Here is an 18,235-nt window from a genome sequence, read left to right as displayed (position 1 = left end):
ACACATACGTGTGTGTATATATCCACACATATATGTGTATATATGCACACGTGCATGTATATTATATATAATAACTGAATCACTTTACAGTAGAAATTAATACAACCTTGTGAATCAACTATTCATCAATAAATTAGTCTTTAGATGAATCAACCTTGAAGTTACTAAGCATTCGGAATTCCCAGCTAATTCCTCATAGCTTGATGATGAGAACATGGAGTTCATTACGTTCATGCTTCTACCTTTTATGTGCATTTGAAAACATAAGAATTTTAAAAATAACTGTTACTTTAACAGCAGCATCTTTTTAATCCCATATTATATGAATCCAAATCAGATTTAATTTTTGTCATCATCTATCTTAGTCATAAGTGATATCAATAATGAATCTGTACTTATTGCATGGTTTTAATTTACTTCTACCAGATGTGTGCATATATATGTAGGTAAGTAGATATGTCGATAGATAAAACATGGTTATCAATGTTAATATTGAAGAAATGACCAAAAGCCCAGAAATCTGCTGCTGTGTAAATTGACAAACCCTATAGAAAAATGACTTAATGATATCCAGGTCTGTGTCAGTAGACATTAAAATATTAATACACATAAATGTCTTTATCGGACTCTCTTCTAAAGGGGGAGAATTCTAATTGCAGAGAAGGTTTTATACCAGAAGGTAATCGGCAGAGATTTCTGTTTTTATAAGAGTATGCTGCTGCTGCTGCTGCTAAGTTTCTTCAGTCGTGTCCGACTCTGTGCGACCCCATAGATGGCAGCCCACCAGGCCCCGCCGTCCCTGGGATTCTCCAGGCAAGAACACTGGAGTGGTTTGCCATTTCCTTCTCCAATGCATGAAAGTCAAAAGTGAAAGTGAAGTCACTCAGTCGTGTCCGACTCCCAGCGACCCCATGGACTGCAACCCACCAGGCTCCTCCGTCCATGGATTTTCCAGGCAAGAGTACAGCATAAAGCATTCGAAATCCCTTTGTGACCAACCACAGAGAGATAATCATTAAGATGATAACTATGCAAATTATAATGCTTATAAAATTTAAAAAACAAGATGAAATAAAATTTGATACATACAACTACGTATGGAAAAAGAACTTTTCTGTTAGGGTAGAAATATGATTCATGTCATATTTCTCCTTTTTTCTAATTTTGTTTTTTAATGAGATGTGTATTTAGAAGTTGCGGTGGTGGAATTCACCAGATTGGTTTCCTCTCCCAAATGACTTGGGCCTTTGTGATTTAGCAAAGGTACTTTTTAACCCGTAGGGAGCTAAATTTTTTGAGAGTTGATGTGTCCCAAGAGGGGTGAGCAATACTGCTTCCCCGTAACCACCAAGACCTCTGGCGCTACTGCTGTGGTGTCTTTTCTTCCCCTTAATGTTGCATCTACAGTTCTTAGACGTAAGTAGTCTAAGTAGCTAAAATATGTAGCGATCATTCCATCACATCTTTGCCCCAAAGAAGCAAAATATGGCGAAAACCCTGAAACCCCTCATCCTCTGGCTGTTTTAAGCCAGTACTTTTACTGTACTGCTGCTGCTAAGTCGCTTCAGTCATGTCCGACTCTGTGCGACCCCGTAGACGGCAGCCCACCAGGCTCCCCCGTCCCTGGGATTCTCCAGGCAAGAACACTGGAGTGGGTTGCCATTTCCTTCTCCAATGCATGAAAGTGAAAGGTGAAAATGAAGTTGCTCAGTCGTGTCCGACTCTTCGAGACCCCATGGACTGCAGCCTACCAGGCTCCTCCGTCCATGGGATTTTCCAGGTAAGAGTACTGGAGTGGGGTGCCAGAACATCCAAAATCAGAATGGTTTCCCAGCGATGCAGTAAACCTGACGGCAGTGCCATCATTATTCCGCCACCTGGGAACCCGAAGCAGAGGTGCTTCCCATGTTGTCGGTTTGAACAAGACGAAGTAAAGGACCCAGGACTGTCCGTTTCTGGATGGCGCTGCGTTAACGCTCACAACCGCGCGCGGCTCTTCCCATCCTGGGTACTCTCAGTTCAGCTGAGTGTTTCCCAAATAGCCTTGGCCTGACAGTCTGCTCTTCTCTTAGGAATGAGACGTCATAGCCGTATTGTTAATCACGATTATAGTGACTACTGCCTCCATTTGAGACATATAAAAAGGCCACGTGAGGGGCTTTCCTGGCCATCTAGGGGCTAAGACTCCGCACTTCCACTGCACGGGGCATGGGTTCCATCCCTGGTTGGGGAACTAACATCGCACATGCTAAGCAGCATGACCAACAGCAAAGAAAAGCCCAATTAACAAAAAAAAATTTTAAGGCCAAGTGAAAAGAAAGAAAAAATAAACCCACAGTCTTCAAAAATTAGTGCTTTAAATTATCTGCTTCAAATGACTTTTTGGTGTACATTATATTTTTTTTCTATGTGTATAAAATTTCAGGTCAAATATCATAAGTCCTTGAACTATATGCTGCCTAAAGCCTGTCAGTTTATAAATTGCTCTGTTGAGCATGCGTTTCATCAGGCCAGTTCTAAATGAGGAGGAAAGGGGGTAGGTAGAGGAATCTTTTGCTGCTGTATCATCATTGTGTAGAAAATTAAAGCCTTGGGAGGAACACAGCAAAAGGAAAAGCTTATTTATCCATGATTAACCATGGAGGCATTTCACTGTTGTATTTCTTCAAGTAAATCATCTGTCTTCTCGTTGTAAGGCAGGTAATTGCTTTGCTGATTTCTGTGTTTCTGCCCAAACATAACTTAGAGCCTTTCATCTGGATATTTATTCATCTGGCTGGAACAGCTTTCAGTCCTCTTTAAAAATTAATTTGACTTTAATGTCTAGCTATCTAGGACTCCCCTGGGCTAGGAGGAAATCACACCCAGGGAGTTTTGATTTGACAAACGGCCGTTGTGTAGGAGACTTTGATCCTCCACCGTGGTGTTAACTGGCTGCTCCTTGTCTTGCTGAGCTTTGACAAGATCAAAGCGTACACCCTGCCCGGCAGAATCAGTGATGGGCACCAGGAGAATCCTGGCACCTCCCAGTGACTCTGGGCCGCTGCAACCCTGCAGCTGAAGCTCAGAGACCCCTAAACGTGTCTACTTGGAGAGATTGGATGTGGGCAGCGGTGCCGAGAAGATAGGGTGAGTCTTTCCTAGTGCCTTGATGTCCCAGGTCCCCATGCTGTTGAGTGCTTGAAGCCTTTGGCTCCCAGAAGTAGGAATTCCTGACCTCGTTTTCCATCTCTGAGTCCTGCTTAGTGTTTCCAGGTTTTCAAAAATTATGAAGAAAATTTGATTTTCATTTTTGTTTAAAGAACAAATATAAAACATGGTATATTATGATTTTTTAGCACTTTTAAAATGTTAAAACTTTTGTAAATGTTTTTAAATTTTCAATTAAAGTATAGTTGATTAACAATATTGTGTAAGTTTCAGGTATACAGCACAGATAGTCAGTTATACATATATATGTGTGTGTGTGTGTGTGTGTGTGTGTGTATATATACACACTCTTTTTCAGATTCTTTTCCCTTATAGTTTACTGCAAAAATATAGTTGCCTGTGCTATACTGTAGGTTCTTGTTTGTTATTTACATATTTTATATATAGTAGAATGTATATGTTAATACTAACCTCCTAATGTATTCCTCCCTGCTCCCTTTCTCCTTTGGTAACGATAAGTTTGCATTCTATGTCTGTGAGTCTCTGTTTTATTTAAAAAAAAAAAAAGGTCATTCGTATCTTTTTCTTTTTAATTCCACATAAGCAATATCATATGATACTTGTCTTTCCCAGTCTGGCTCACTGAACTAGTGTGATGATTTCTAGGGTTTTTTTCTAGGTTCACGTTGCTGTGTATGGCATTCCCGCATTCTTTTTTATGGCTGAGTAATATTCCATATGGGCTTCCTGGTGGTTCAGACAGTAAAGAATCTGTCTGTAATGCAGATCTGGGTTCGATCCCTGGGTTGGGAAGATCCCCTAGAGAAGGGAATGATTACCCACTCCAGTATTCTGGCCTGGAAAATTCCATGGACAGAGGAGTCTGGCGGGCTACAGTTCATGGAGTTGCAAAGAGTCAGACATGACTGAGTGACTTTTCAGTTTCACAATATTCCATACATATGTATATACACATACATACATACACACACACACACACAGCACATCTTTTTTATCCATTCATCTGTCGATGGAGAGAAAACAGGCACACTACTGAAGATCATTGGAAATGGTTTCCCTGGTGGTTAGATGCCTTAAAAGCAAAATAACAAGTGCAGACTTTGTGTCTGGTCTTGATGAAGATTGTTCAAAAGCATCCAGACTCAGGTAGCAGGCTATAAATGTCACTCTTTCCTGCAAGGCAGGCATATCTAACTCTGCGGTCTCTTTCTCGCTCCAACAGATGGGGAGCTCTCCATATCAAATGAAGATGACTCCCTGGAAAACGGGCAGTCCCTGAGCTCCAGCCAGCTGTCTCTGCCTGCCCTGTCCGAAATGGAGCCAGTCCCGATGCCCAGGGATCCCTGCTCATATGAGGTGCTCCAGCCTGCTGACATCATGGATGGGACAGGTAATGCCCCCTGATAGACATTGAATTGGTCCCCAGCATGTGGTGTGGCGGGCCTTCAGCCTGGATGGACCTGGGCTTCTGTTCTGAAGCCCCCTGAATAGAAGGATCTCCTGGAAATGAGGATGGAAGTGACCGATTTAGTATCGGGTTGGTCATGAAAGTTCCTTTGGGTTTTTCCGTAAAACGTTACAGAAAACTTGAACAAGGTTTTCGGCCAACCCAGTACATGCTGAGTGTAAAAATATGGAGGAAATATCCATTTATTTTTCTACAATCTTTAAAAACACTTTTAAAACCTAAATCTCTTTAAAGAGGATAGGTCTTGTTTTGTAATATAGATGATTTAAAACGCCATCGTTTTGTTTTCTAATATTCGTTCCTGCTAACGCTGAGCCCCATGCTTCTGCAGGATATCTAAGTCACCTGGTCACAAAGCCCGGGTATGCCTTTGAATCCTCATCCCGATATAACAGTTAACTGTTACATCACTTTAGCAGACTGTACCAGTTTACCGTATAAAATTGATGTATTAATTGTACAACTTAACCGGTTAAGTTGTAGCCTGCTGACAGGTGATTTGTGATGCCATCTGACCGCCACTCCCTCTTTGGTCCAGAGTCGCCAATATTCAGTCCCTCAGAAGGACTGCAGAGTGGTCCTCTTTAGCCAGATGGTGGCGCGCTCCCGACAGCCAGTAAGGAGAGGCCCTTGCTATCAGGAGACCAGCCTCTGGGGAGGGACCTCTGGCAATGTCTGGAGTCTGGGGAGGGAGGCCACGTCCTTCCTGTCTACACCGTGTGCAAAGTGTGCAACACGGAGCTCAGGCAGGAGGCGGGAGTGATGGCGGTTCAGAGAGTCGGCGCCCTGCTTCACTTTGGGACCCTGTGAGTCGCTGCTCCATCAATGTCCAGCACTGGTAACACCAATGTCCCTTGAGCCAGGGGAGAACCTGGTTCTCCTGCGGATGATGTGCAAGGCTTTGATGCTGTCAGGAACACTGCTGCCCGGATTAGGGAGGAAGGACGAGGCAGGGGAGTACTCTTGTACAGGCTTTCTTACTGGAGCAGTGATGGTAGGGGGGAGTATGCATCTGAGTTGCATTTCCCTCCCAAGCTCCCCCCTTCCCAGCTGGAGAGATTGTTCCAACTAAAGCCGTAAATTGAGATTTCTCTCCAGCCTTCCTTGTGACATTGGGATCAGACAGATTTGATTTGTTGTCCTGAGATCTGTCACCCTTGGGAAATCGTAGAGTCTCCTTCAGTCTTCGGCTAGGTCACCAGTCTGATGGGAGGACCTCTGCTACCACCCAGGACAGCTCTTAACTGGAGCTGGTCTGGGTCCTGCCCCCCCACCCCCAGGGGGAGAGGAAGAGGCAGGCCTGGAGCAATAAGGAATGGGCAGAATCCAAACGAGAAAACCATGCTTCTGGCGAGGGTAGGAGAGAGGAGCAGAGAAAACAAAAAGGATGTTAATCTGGAGCATCCTTCACCTTGTCCAGGTGTATAGGAGCCAATAGGAGCCAGTGCCCCTGAAACTGCAGAGGGCCCCCTGAACACTGATGTGCAGCTTGGACGGCCCCGAACCTGGAGGAGCAGCCGCCCCAGGATATGGGGGTTGCCTGCCCAGTGTCAGCCCCTAGGCCGCCCTCAGACCCGGGAGCAAAGGGCAAACACACCCCAAGGAGGCTCAGAGGGGCTCCTGGTCCTTGCTCCTCTGTGCCTGCCCATCTGTTGCCTGTCGCCGTGGTCCGTGAGTCGGTGTTGGCGCGCCCGCGGAATGCGCGCTGCACGCTCTGCCGCGTCGCTGGCCTGCGCTGCGCCCCCGCGGCTGCCGCCAGCCCCACCCGCGCTGCGTGTGTGTAATGTCCTCGTGTGTCATGTGGTTGTCCCCTCAGTGTCCGAAGAGAGTCCCTCTGCCAGTGAGTCTGGAGCCCTCCTGTCCCAAGATCCTTCAGCCAAACCAGTCCTGTTCCTGCCCCCCAAAAAACCTGCTGCTTCCCCTGGAGACCACGAGGACACCCCCGTGAAGCAGCTCTCTCTCCTCAAGCAGCCCCCCGCCCTGCCTCCCAAACCCACTGCCAGGATTGGCAACCACTTACCAGGTGAGTCAGCACGCCTTCTGGGGACCCGCCGCCCTGCCTTCCCTTCACGGGATCCTTTCTTGCTTTTTACCTGAGAACCTTTGGCGAGGTCGCCCTGTGGGACACTTTGGTGTTTCTGTGTGTGTCTTGGTACACGCCGTTGTGACCTGGGTTTGTGTGTGTGTGTTCCGAGGCATGCAGTATACACCTGCCAGCCACGTGCTCAGGGCCTCCAGTCGTGTGCACCAGTAAGTATGTCCGTTGGCATTGATGTGGCTAAGAGTGTTTGCCCGTCTAGGTAGGTTAGATTCACCGTCCAAATCTTCATGGAGATAGAGGAGCACCTGTTCTCTTCATCATGAGTTTGCTAAAGCATTCAATTTTTTGTCTCTGAATACTTCATCTGAAACCCAGTGTATTTCTTCTTTTAAAATGTATACCTGTGCTGTTCTCTTTGGCGGAGGGGGGGGGAGCAAAGATAATAATTTGCAAAATATTGTGGAAAATACTTTTAAGAGGAATGTTGTCCTAAAATGACTGCTTTTTAATTGAAGTGTGGTTGATTTATGATACTGTTTTAATCGGGTGTATGGCAAAATGATTCAGTTATATATATATTTTCAGATTATCAACGGGATTAACAGATACAAACCTCTACAGAAAATAGATAAGCTTGATAAGCATCAAGGATTTACTATATAGCACAGGGGACTGTGTTCAATATTTTGTAATTACCTGAAATGACTTTAAAATTCATTGTTCAGTGTTAGGTAACATATGCACCTCCAGTTATTAAATTGGGCATTTAGTGGAATTGCGCTTCGCTGTACATTAGCACTTAGTGGTTTAAAGTTGTGGTATAATCGGAGGTTCAAGATTTCAGAGGGATGTTTCTCCAACCTTGATAATAATCCCACATGATACTGACTGATTTCCTTTTTATATGTTTGCTATTTTGATAAATAGTTTCTAATTGATCCCTATATATTTTTGTAAGATGGAAGGAGGGTGCAGGAATATCCATTTATTTTATCATTAAAAAACTGGGGTTCAAGGAAAGAAGTGACTTTTCCAGGGCTGGCAGGAATTCTGCAGTAAAGCCAACATTAGACCCTGTTTCCCGATTCCTAAGTCAATCACTGTTGTTTCCATGGCCATAGGACGTCTCTCACATGACGCAGAGGCTTATTAGTTACAATTCAAATAGAAGTTTGTGTCAGGCTCCTCTATCAAAGTACATACCCATCCAAGTCGGTGTTTGTGGTTCAAAAGAGCAAGTTTCCAATTAAAGAAACTGCTCAACACAGTAGTAACACTTTAGTGTTCCCAAATTTAAATGCAGAGAAAACCACAAAGGAAAAGAGCCTTCTTAAGCCTCCCTGAAAAGATAACCACTGTCTGTCATTGATCTAACAGAAAAAGTGAAATGCTAGTTTACTTTTTCTTTGCCCTCACTTATGTCTTATGAACTGGTCCTCATGTTACTAAAATATTCCACAAAGTGATTTTGTTAGCTACATTGTAGGGGACCCCAATTAAATGAGGGACCCCTTAAGGGGTTTCTATCTTCCTTATTATAAAAAACTCAATATCTCCACAATGTGCATGTATTTTTATAAGCATTTCTGAGTTTTTCCTCACTTATTCCTGGTATGAGAATTGCTCATTCTGATTCTAGAACTAAATTATGTACTTTTAAGGTCTGTGTACATTTTAAGACTGAGAGGCCAAGTTTCCCTTGAGAAAGCTTAAATATTGAAAAAAGTAAACTCCTGTATATAGTACATATTTATTCAGCACACCTAACTGTAGGCAGAATACTGTGCTAGGTATCAAAATATGACAGCTCAGTATATATGTATATGATATATATACAATTATGAATATATCCTCATTAAATTTCCAGAAATAGAATGCCAGAATAACTACCATCAGGTGTAATCCTTGCCGTTTAGCATAGTCTGCTAAAAAGGCTCCTGGAGAGCCTGAAACTTGAGCCCACCCTTAAGGCTTGAGGGACTTAAAGAGAATGAGGAAAGGCTCAGAGGTGGCCCTGCTTCAGGCCAGTGACAAGGAGGCGGAGCTGGGATGGAGGGGCCTTCTTGGGCTGTGTTGAGAGAGAGGGTTTACTCCTACCTACCATGTGAGAATTTCGATTTTAGGCAGTGGTGGCCTTTGGAGGATTTTGAGCTGGGGAGTGAGTGATAGGGTGAAAACTAGACTTTAAAATACATTCCTGGGTCATTGTGTAAAATGAACCAGAAGAAGAGGAGGTTGACAGCCGAACCGAGAAGCCAGTGAAGCCACCTGTACGCCTCATTCTCCAGAAGCATTAGTTGAATTAAATCGAACAATTTAAGGCAGGGAGACACTTTGAGAGGCCGCTCCATTTGTTGAAACAGAAGCTAAAATTATCAGCTGATGGCAGTGGGAAGAGATGGAATGGATGAGTAGATAAGACATTTTAAAAGAAGAATTAACAGGGACTTCCCTGGCGGTCCAGTGGTTGAGACTTTGCCTTCCAGGGTGCAGGGTGTGAGTTCAATCCCTGGTCAGGGAACTAAGATCCCACATGCCTCTTGGCCAAAAAACCAAAACATGAAAAACAGAAGTCATATTGTAACAAATTCAGTTAAGACTTTAAACATGGCCCACACCAGAAGACTTTAAAAAAAAAATAAAAAGACTTGACAGTATTTTTTTAAAAAACAAACACTTCCCTATAATTTATTTACCTAATTAAGAACTTCAGCCACAAGCCTGGCATTTACAGGACTCTCTCGCTCTGTTAGCCTTGTCTCTCTGGCTCCCCTTGTTCTTTCCCCGAGAGAGTGAATTTTACCCATTATCTGTACATCTCACTTCCATAGAGCTTGGGCCAAATGGATTAAAAAAATATGTGAAAGCTGATGATCTCTGACCGTATTGTACCTGGTAGCCACTTAAATACGATGATGACGAGATAGGCACAGATGTGTACAGGGGGCAAGTGTGGTGCTTCCCCTTCGGGATTAAACTTGACTGAACTTGCTTCGTTTTTGTAAGTGAACCATCCGTCACAGTGAATCTGCATCACCACGAAGCAGCCACATTAACCCTGTTCGGTTACTAATTACTCTAGAGACATCTGGGCCGTGTCAGAAGGAGTTAATAAACTGAGAATTCTAGCAGAACTCTAAATTGAGACTTAGGAGTTTTAGCGTGTTCTCAGTATCTGTTGTTCTGTTGACATGTTTAAAAGGAAACAGACAACAGTTTGAAAGACACCATGCGTGATTAATAGGAAGTGACAGTGGTTAATGGTCCGGTGGATGCTGGAGGAAGCATGAACGTGGACTTGGACTGCAGCTGGGTACATGCAGGGAAAGATATGCAGAAATTCCTCTGCTTTGGCATTTGCTTCCATTTAATCCAGAAAACCATAATTAACTTGGAGATTGTCTCATGCATTTTCTCTGTTCTTCAGCCAGTAGATAGAAGCCCGCTCTCTCTCCCAAACTATCTTTCTTCTTCTCTCGTTGTTATCCTCATCCAGCTTATCTCCAACATCAGTATGCATGCAGCGGATGTAATATAGGATCAGGAATTGCTGGGCATTAACTTCCTTTCCTTTCTGGAAGGACACAGTGCCCAGCAGAGCTCGTTGCGTAACCAATATGATCTGAGATGAATAATTTTCCAAATGTATCCTTCTTAGAAGGATGGCTGACCCCAGAAAAAAAGAGGGGTAGAAGCAAAAAATATTGTCTCCTACTTTTCTTTGTCAGTCATCCTGGCTCCAGAAATCAAATGTTAAACATTGCCTGAATAATCTATTCCTTCTGCATAAGGTACCTGTGATTAGGTACCCTACAGGAGCCATTGCAATGAAGGATAATCAATTTATGTGCTAGCTGAGCTTCACAGTTTGACAATCACACTTAGGTAATAATGGCAGGTGCCATTTTTGGGAAAATTTACAATACTAGCATCTTTATTCTTTCTTTTTCATAGGAGGAAAATGAAATTCAGAGAAGTTAAATAACTTAGTCATGGTGACATAGCTAGATGGACTCTATCTGTTTCGTTTTATTCCAGAGTCCTCACTTGTAACCATTAGTTTACGCTATCTCCACTAAGATACCTATTCTTAACATTTGTGACAATGAAGTCATTAGTCTTCTTCGGGTTTTGTTTGTTTTGGTTGGCTTGTTTGGCTTCCTTGCTTTTTAATCTGTTTAACAAATTAGAAAATCTGCTTTTTTTGTATAACTCAAAGACAAAAAAAATTCAGCCCTTTGAAAATAACTTTTAAAAGGCAGTTGACTATAAAGAGAAAAAGTAGTCGAGTTGGTTTCAAAGCACGTGCTAGAACGAGACAGTCTGAGGATCAAGAATGGGGCCGATCGCGTGGGAAGCACTGGACCACCGTTGGAAACACACAATTCAGCAAAGAAAGGGAACTCCTCCTGATCCTCAAAAACAAGTCCTTCTGCTAATGTGACTTTGTAGCACTGTCTTTAGAGCCTGGAATACAGAGAAACTTAACTGTATCACCAGAACTGGTTGATTGCTAGTTTCAATGTTACGAAGTATTTGTAGCTGCAGATTTCTCTGCCAGACAGCGTCCAGGCCCTGTGGTATTTTTTCAGCCCCAGCAGGTGTCTAATGAGAATCCTCTATCCAGGGCTTGTCAAGGTAGAACCAGTGTTTCTATTTAGAGCCTGCCTCTCTAGTTTTGAGGAGAGTGTCCACCGTGGGTTTTCTACAATCACATTCTGATCCGTCAGTTCACCGTGTGTCTCTGTCGCTGTCTGACCCTCTGGCCCCATTTCTCCCCCAGAATATCCCGTCCCACCCTCCTTGTTCTCTTTCAGCTTCCTCTCCAACTCTCCCAAATCACCCAGCTCCTTTCATCTCTGTCCCTGCCTTCCTTCCTGGCTTTGTATTCAGAAAGTGCAAGAAAATGGATGATTAGAGCATCGGGACCCTGGACCTCAACTGTGCTTTTAAACAGAAAAAAATGGATAGTAACTCAGAAGCCTCCTAAAGAAGTTTAGGGTTCACAGTCTCTGGATAACTGATACTTTGAAGAAATGGGACATTTACCTGAGTTTAATCTTTATACCCATTTCTCCCTAGTATTCTGGTCCTGGTTGTCTTTTCTCAAAATACAGAAATTCTTTTCTTAGTGAATCTAAGGACTGTCTATTGATGAAACATGTTTAAAAGGATGCTTTCTGCTCTGACCTCTGTGATCAAGGTAAAGATTGCAGCAGAGTACCTTTCGTTTTTTGGTAGTGCTGTTAGGGTGCAGATTTAATTCACTTGGCACTTTTCTTTTTGTGGTGAAAACATATAAAATTTACCACCTTAACCATTTTAAAATGTACAGTCAGTAATGTTGTGTATAATCACATTGCACAGTGGATTTCCAGGACTTCTTCATCTTGCGAAATTGAAATTCTGCCTATTAAACAGTGTCCCCTTTATCTCTCCTTAACCCTGGTAACCACCTTTTTACTCTTTGTTTCTATGAATTTCACTACGGTTAGTTGCTCAGTTGTGTCCAATACTTTGCAACCCCATGGACTGTAGCCTGCTAGGTGCTTCTGTCCATGGGATTCTCCAGGCAAGAATACTGGAATGGGTTGCCATCTCCTTCTCCAGGGGATCTTCCTCACCCAGGGATCGAACCCGGGTCGCCTGCCTTGCAGGCAAATTCTTTACCATCTGAGCTACCAGGGAAGCCCAATTTGTCTTTCTGTGGCTGGCTTTTTTCATTTAGCGTGTTATCCTCAGGGTTCATCCACGTTGTAGCTCGCGTGGATTTCTGTCTTTTATTATGTCTGAATGGTGCTTACACTTTGTGTGTTTTTTGCACTATGAGCAAAGTACTCTTCCAACCCTGACACAGTTTACAAAAAGTGTTCTCTTATCAGCTCTCAGAGTTGTAGATGGTTGTAAGCTACAGAAAATGTTTAATCTGAAGATGTATAAACATGGTTCTAAAGAAATTCAAATAGTAAGAGATCAAATCCTTTTGAAAGACTCAGGAAAAGCATGGTAGAAAAGGATGTATTTAAGACAGGCCTTAGAGATGAATAAGACAAGTAGGGATCGGAAGGGAGGTTGCCAGGAAGTAGGAAGCAGGGTTCAGAGAGGCTCGTGCATACGAGGCATAGGGTGTTCACGACATGGCAAATGGCTCAGCTTGTCAGGAAAGTGCGATTCTGCTAGGGAAATCAAGAAAGATCAGGCCAGCAGTGGGTTGAAAGGAAACTGGAGAACCTTGAAAGCTGTGGTGAGGGATGCAACTTTTTGGAGGAAGAAGTGGACATCTTTTGAGGACCGTTAGCTGCAATTGCTTGATTTCATCCAAGCCTGTCTCCTTGACGTTGCTTGGATAAAATGGATGCTGCTGTTGGGTGGATTTACAACTGGATGGATGAATGTGACTGAGGCTATCCAGTGTCTCCCTGAAAATGAAGAGGACACAGAGTTGCTGCCCTTGGATCTTCCTCTTGGACATTGTTCAAATGTCCCAGCGGCAGGTTTCCCTTCAGAGTGGGGATTTGGTCTGCTGTGTTCCCTGAGGGTCCTTGGCCACTGCCCCTCAGCAGCAGGACAGGAGGCTGTGAGAGGCACAGCACCCCATTGCAGAGGTGTTGAAGGAGGAGCTCGATGATCATTTGCCCAAGAGTTCATAGCAGGTTATTTTCTTCTTTAGGAGAATCTGTGCACATTGTTCTCCATCTCTGAGTGCTGCTGAAAATGAAATCTAATTCTCATGTGTTCTGTAGTATTTAAAGGAAATGTGAAAAAAAAATAAAGGAAATGTGATAGCATAGGTAGAAAAGCCACCCCTTTTGAGAGCAGCAGTTAAACATCAGAGTCATCCATCGGGCAAACCTGCGGTACAGCCTTAGGTGTCAGCAAGTACACTGGGAATCGCATGGGGGAGTGGGGATGCTCTGCAGATGGTTGGACCAGCCACCGCCATCACTATAAATGCAAGAAACCTGAGCATGTCCTTAAACGGTGAATAAATATTGTACATCAGATGGATGGAGAGTTAGAGATGAACTGTGGCCGTCCCCATCTCTCCTTCTTAAAACATGGATCTAGCTTGAACTTCTTAGTTCAACCATGAATATACTACCTCTTTTTTTTTCATGTTCCAAGCAGTGTTTATTTTTTCTTTACTAAAAATTTTTCTATACTGGAAACTTCCAAACATATACATGGGTAAAGAGATTATTATGGTTAACCTCTGTGTACCCCTTGGTTAGACCAGTCTTATTTCACTTTTAACCCTCTGACAGTCTTCTCCCATGGGATTATTTTGAATCAAACCCCAGATATCTTATCTTCCATCCACAAATACATATTTTTACTGGGAGTATAATTGATTCACAGTGTTATGTTGGTTTCTGATGTGTAGTCTGTAGTCAGTTGTTCAGTCATGTCCAACTCTTTGAGATCCCATGGACTGTGGTCCACCAGGCTCCTCTGTACATGGGATTTCCCAGACAAGAATACTGGAGTGGGTTGCTATTCCTTTCTCCAGGGGATCTTCCTGCCCCAAGGATCGAACCTGTGTCTCCTGCACTGCAAGCGGATTCTTTACCATCTGAGCTGTCAGGGAATGGGGTTACTTTCTGCTGTACTACCTCTTAATAGGGAGATAGTCTATGCAGTTTTTTCTTGTCTGTGATCTAAATTTACTGCCTTTGAACCTCACAGAGAGAACCCCTGGTTCTAGGGTTCTGAAACCAGACCAGCATGTGTGTGTTTGTTTCCAGGACTTTGCGATTTTGATTTGACTCCCTCCTAGCCTTTGCCTGGATGGTCACAAACAGCAGTCCTCCCTGGCGGGCACATCCAATGCAGGCTCCTTTCTGCTGTCCACCTCCGGACCCGCTCACCTTCCTTTACACCTGTCATGTGGAAAGCTTGGGTTCAACCACCCGGATAGCAATTTCCTGGCCCTCTCGTTGCCTGGTCTCCCTGGGAGCAATAGCACAAGTCAACATTGGTGCAAAAATAAACCAGAGGATATGTTTTTATCCATAACTTAAAAATCATTTCTAACAAAATACTGATCTTAGGAATAAATGTGTGTTCTCATGATTATAGAAACATCTGCAGTTCTGACTCTTTGAGAGCACTTTCCTGACGTGTAATTTGACTTTTACAAGATCGAGTGTAGTTGCAGGAGAGCTGACATGCCCAAGTGACCCAGGTGGCTGGTGAACAGCCCCTCCACTGCCCAGTGTCGCCAGCATCTCAGCGAGGCCACCTGGGGAGATGACAGGAAGGATCCACTTAAAAACAAAATTGTATCTTTGCAAAGTGGCTCTGAAACAAAGGCAGGGTCTGGGGGTGCCTATGTGATAATGGCCCTTCTTTTAGGATTTTGGCAGGTTCTGGACTTGGTCCTCACCACGTGAAGTGTCCATTGTGGTGTCCATCTGCTAGGCTGGTTCAGGAGACCTACACAGGCTGATGGCGTTTAAACCTTATCACTTGTTACTCTTCTGTCCTTCTCACCATGAGGGGTCAATCAACACATTTTTGCCTTTCCAGGCATTTGACCAAAAAAGGGCCAGACTACCTTACAATCCCTAAGGTGGCCCAAAGGGATTAGTGGAGCCCTTCTAGCAGCCCAGGGAATCTGATTCAGGAGTTGGTGATGTTGTCCAGTTGCTCAGTCATGTCTGACCATTTGCAACCCCATGGACTGCAGCACGCCAGGCCTCCCTGTCCCTGTCTATCTCCCGGTGTTTGCCCAAACTCATGTTCGTTGAGTCATTAACTATGTCATCAACCATCTCATCCTCTGTCGCCCCCTTCTCCTTCTCTCCTCAATCTTTCCCAGCATCAGGGTCTTTTCCAGTGAGTCAGTTCTTCACATCAGGTGGCCAAAGTATTGGAGCTTCAGCCTCAGTCCTTCCAATGAATATTCAGGACTGATTTCCTTTAGGATTGACTGGTTGGATCTCCTTGCAGTCCAAGGGACTCTCAAGAGTCTTCTCCAGCACCACAATAAATGAAAGCATCAATTCTTTGGTGCTCTGCCTTTTGGTTTGTGATACTGGACTCTGAACACTTCTTATAAACTTAAATATGCTTCTTATAAACTCTTCATGTTTTTGAATGGATGCCTGTATTCACGAAAGGAGATCAGAGATTCTGACTCACTGGAACCAGGTGGCAAATGACTGAGAAATTCTTACATCACTTTTGTTCATTAGGATGCTAAGTGCTACTATCATTGATGACACTGTCTGATACAGAAACAGTTACAAATGCCTCTGTAGGTGCTACAGCTGGTGCAAACTGAAAAGGTGAGGAGAGAGGCTCAGGGTGTATCCATTTAGCCCAGACTCGTTCTGTGCATAGACTGCAGTGCTCTGACGCCAGGATCCACTACAGAAGTCATCTGGGGTTTTCATTTTCTTGTCTGAAGTCATAAGCCAGAGCTGTGTCACGTTTGGAAATACAGTCCTCTTGGGTTTTATAGCTCTGTGACATAGCTGGGGTTTATTTTCCTTGTTCTCTGGAACTGGTTTTTGCTCTTTCCACTCCATCAGCAGAGACAGATTTATGAATATACTGCATCTCGATCAGTCTGGCTGCAGAAGACCCATCCATTTCTAAGTCAGCAAGCAGAGAGCTTTGCCTGTACCCCATTTATTGTTACCAATGCAGGAGGTCTTATGTATCCTCCCATCACCCATGAATATCATGCATCAGAGAGATGCAAAGTGTCGTGTTCAGGGAGATGCTGTCGAGATAAAGGAGGCATTTTTAACCCCTGGATTTTTAGATATAAAAGTGCCCGGGTCCCAAGAAGCATAGATATATTTCTTAGCCAGTTAATAGCAGAGCACTTCCCTGGTGGCTCAGATGGTAAAGAATCTGCCTGCAGTGCAGGAGACCAGGGTTCGATCCCTGGGTCTGGAAGATCCCCTGGAGGGGAGGGCATGGCAACCCACTCCAGTATTCTTGCCTGGAGAATCCCATGGACAGTGGAACCTGGCGGGCTACAGTCTATGGGGTCGAAAAGAGTCAGACATGACTGAGCAACTACCCACACACACACACACACACACACACACACACACACACACACAGAGTTAATAGCAGAGCATCCAGGTTTTCTAACGCCTGGTTCTGCATCCTCCCCACGGGGTCTCAGTACTAATGCAGGGCTGAGCATGTTGGAATAGCACGCTGGAAGCTGGAGGACCTTGCCATTTCCCTCCCCACAGGGCCATGTTACAGACTTGGAAAACTTGTCGGATGGTGCCTTGGAAACCTCTGTGCTCTGCTGCCTGATTCACCATCACCAGGTTTTTTCACCCACTTACGTACAGTGGGTGTCCGGGAAGTCACTTTTAATGGTGATGGACAGGGAAGCCTGGTGTGCTGCAGTCCATGGAGTCTCAGACACGACTGAGCGACTGAACTGAACTGAACTACTTAAAATGAAACACCACGCACTCTGTTGCTTTCTCAGCTTCTATCTTCTGCCTCCCAGGCTGGGAAGGATCAGGCCAGGTGGACTCTCACAGGGGCAGCCAGGGTCCTATCCTTTCATGATAGGACTCAGATATATATCATGCTTTGCAGTTTATAAAGCATGTCCACATTATCTTGTCTGACCCTCACAACAACCCATAGGAGAAGCCTAGTATATATTTTTTTCAGGATGAATTAAGATAACATGTGTTACCTATAATGGCAACCCACTCCAGTATCCTTGCCTGGAAAATTCCATGGACAGAGGAGCCTGGTGGGCTACAGTCCATGGGGTTGCAGAGTCGGACATGACTAAGCAAGCAAGTAGATATTACCTATCAAGGGCTATAGTGGGTGTATTTTATACTCAAGCTCTCTGCTAACTTGTTTGGGGTTTTTTTAAAAATTCTTAAAAAGTGTCTTTTGGAGGAATTGATTATGCAGAGCTGCCCCTTCCTCTGGGATGACTCAACCCTCTCATCCCCTCACGTGGAGATGGTGTAGACGTGAAACTATTTACTTCTCATAATGGACCTAGAGGGTGGACAGTACTCCCTTTCTATGGGTGGGAAAACTGAGGCTCAGGGGATGTCTTAGCAGAGCAGCAGGGCTTCTTGGTCACGCTCTGTGACCTTGAATCCTAAAAAGCATGGGATGATTGTCCCCAGCTGCGGGAATTAAGGTTGGCAGCATTACAGTCACCTCTGGAGGGACACGCTCTTAGTGGACTTGAACCTCAGCCTGGCTTCTAATCCCATGCCTATTAGAAAGTGCCAGCCAAGAGGCTATTTTCCCATTACAGTGCCAAAATTGTCGGCATTGCACATATCCTGAAAAAAAGGTCTCTTTGAAGATCCTTGGGTTTCCATACGCAGAAGAGCACGTCCCCCCTTCCCACTGGTGAGCCTCGGTCTGACAGCGGGGTGGCACGTGCCCCCCCACCTGGGTCCCAGCACGCTTCGAGCAGGAAGTGAGAGCCGGCGGTTGAGTGCCACTCGCACAGGGTGCTGAGTGCCACTCACCTGCCGGTTCTGCAGTTGATGCACTTCATCTCAGGGCCCCATCCCGAGGGCCACGTGGTGTTCCAG

The 18,235-nt window shown here is 44.4% G+C and overlaps 1 protein-coding gene across 11 annotated transcripts in view; it reads left to right on the top strand.

The window, feature by feature from the left end:
• PHACTR1 (phosphatase and actin regulator 1) overlaps positions 1 to 18,235 on the top strand; it is a 525,946-nt gene that overhangs the window by 453,007 nt on the left and 54,704 nt on the right. For 8 of the 11 annotated variants that reach the window (XM_061398847.1, XM_061398845.1, XM_061398846.1 and 5 more), the window contains 2 exons: positions 4,394 to 4,561; positions 6,456 to 6,662. In XM_061398847.1, the coding sequence (XP_061254831.1) occupies positions 4,394 to 4,561; positions 6,456 to 6,662 (375 nt within the window). The remainder of the gene's footprint in view (positions 1 to 4,393; positions 4,562 to 6,455; positions 6,663 to 18,235) is intronic. The other 3 variants (XM_061398849.1, XM_061398851.1, XM_061398850.1) reach the window with 1 other exon arrangement.

This window comes from Bos javanicus, chromosome 23 (genome assembly GCF_032452875.1).
Source record: "Bos javanicus breed banteng chromosome 23, ARS-OSU_banteng_1.0, whole genome shotgun sequence".
NCBI classification, from domain to species: Eukaryota; Metazoa; Chordata; class Mammalia; order Artiodactyla; family Bovidae; genus Bos; species Bos javanicus.
The sequence above is the reverse complement of the archived record's forward strand: the minus strand, read 5'-3'. Positions and strand labels throughout refer to the sequence as shown.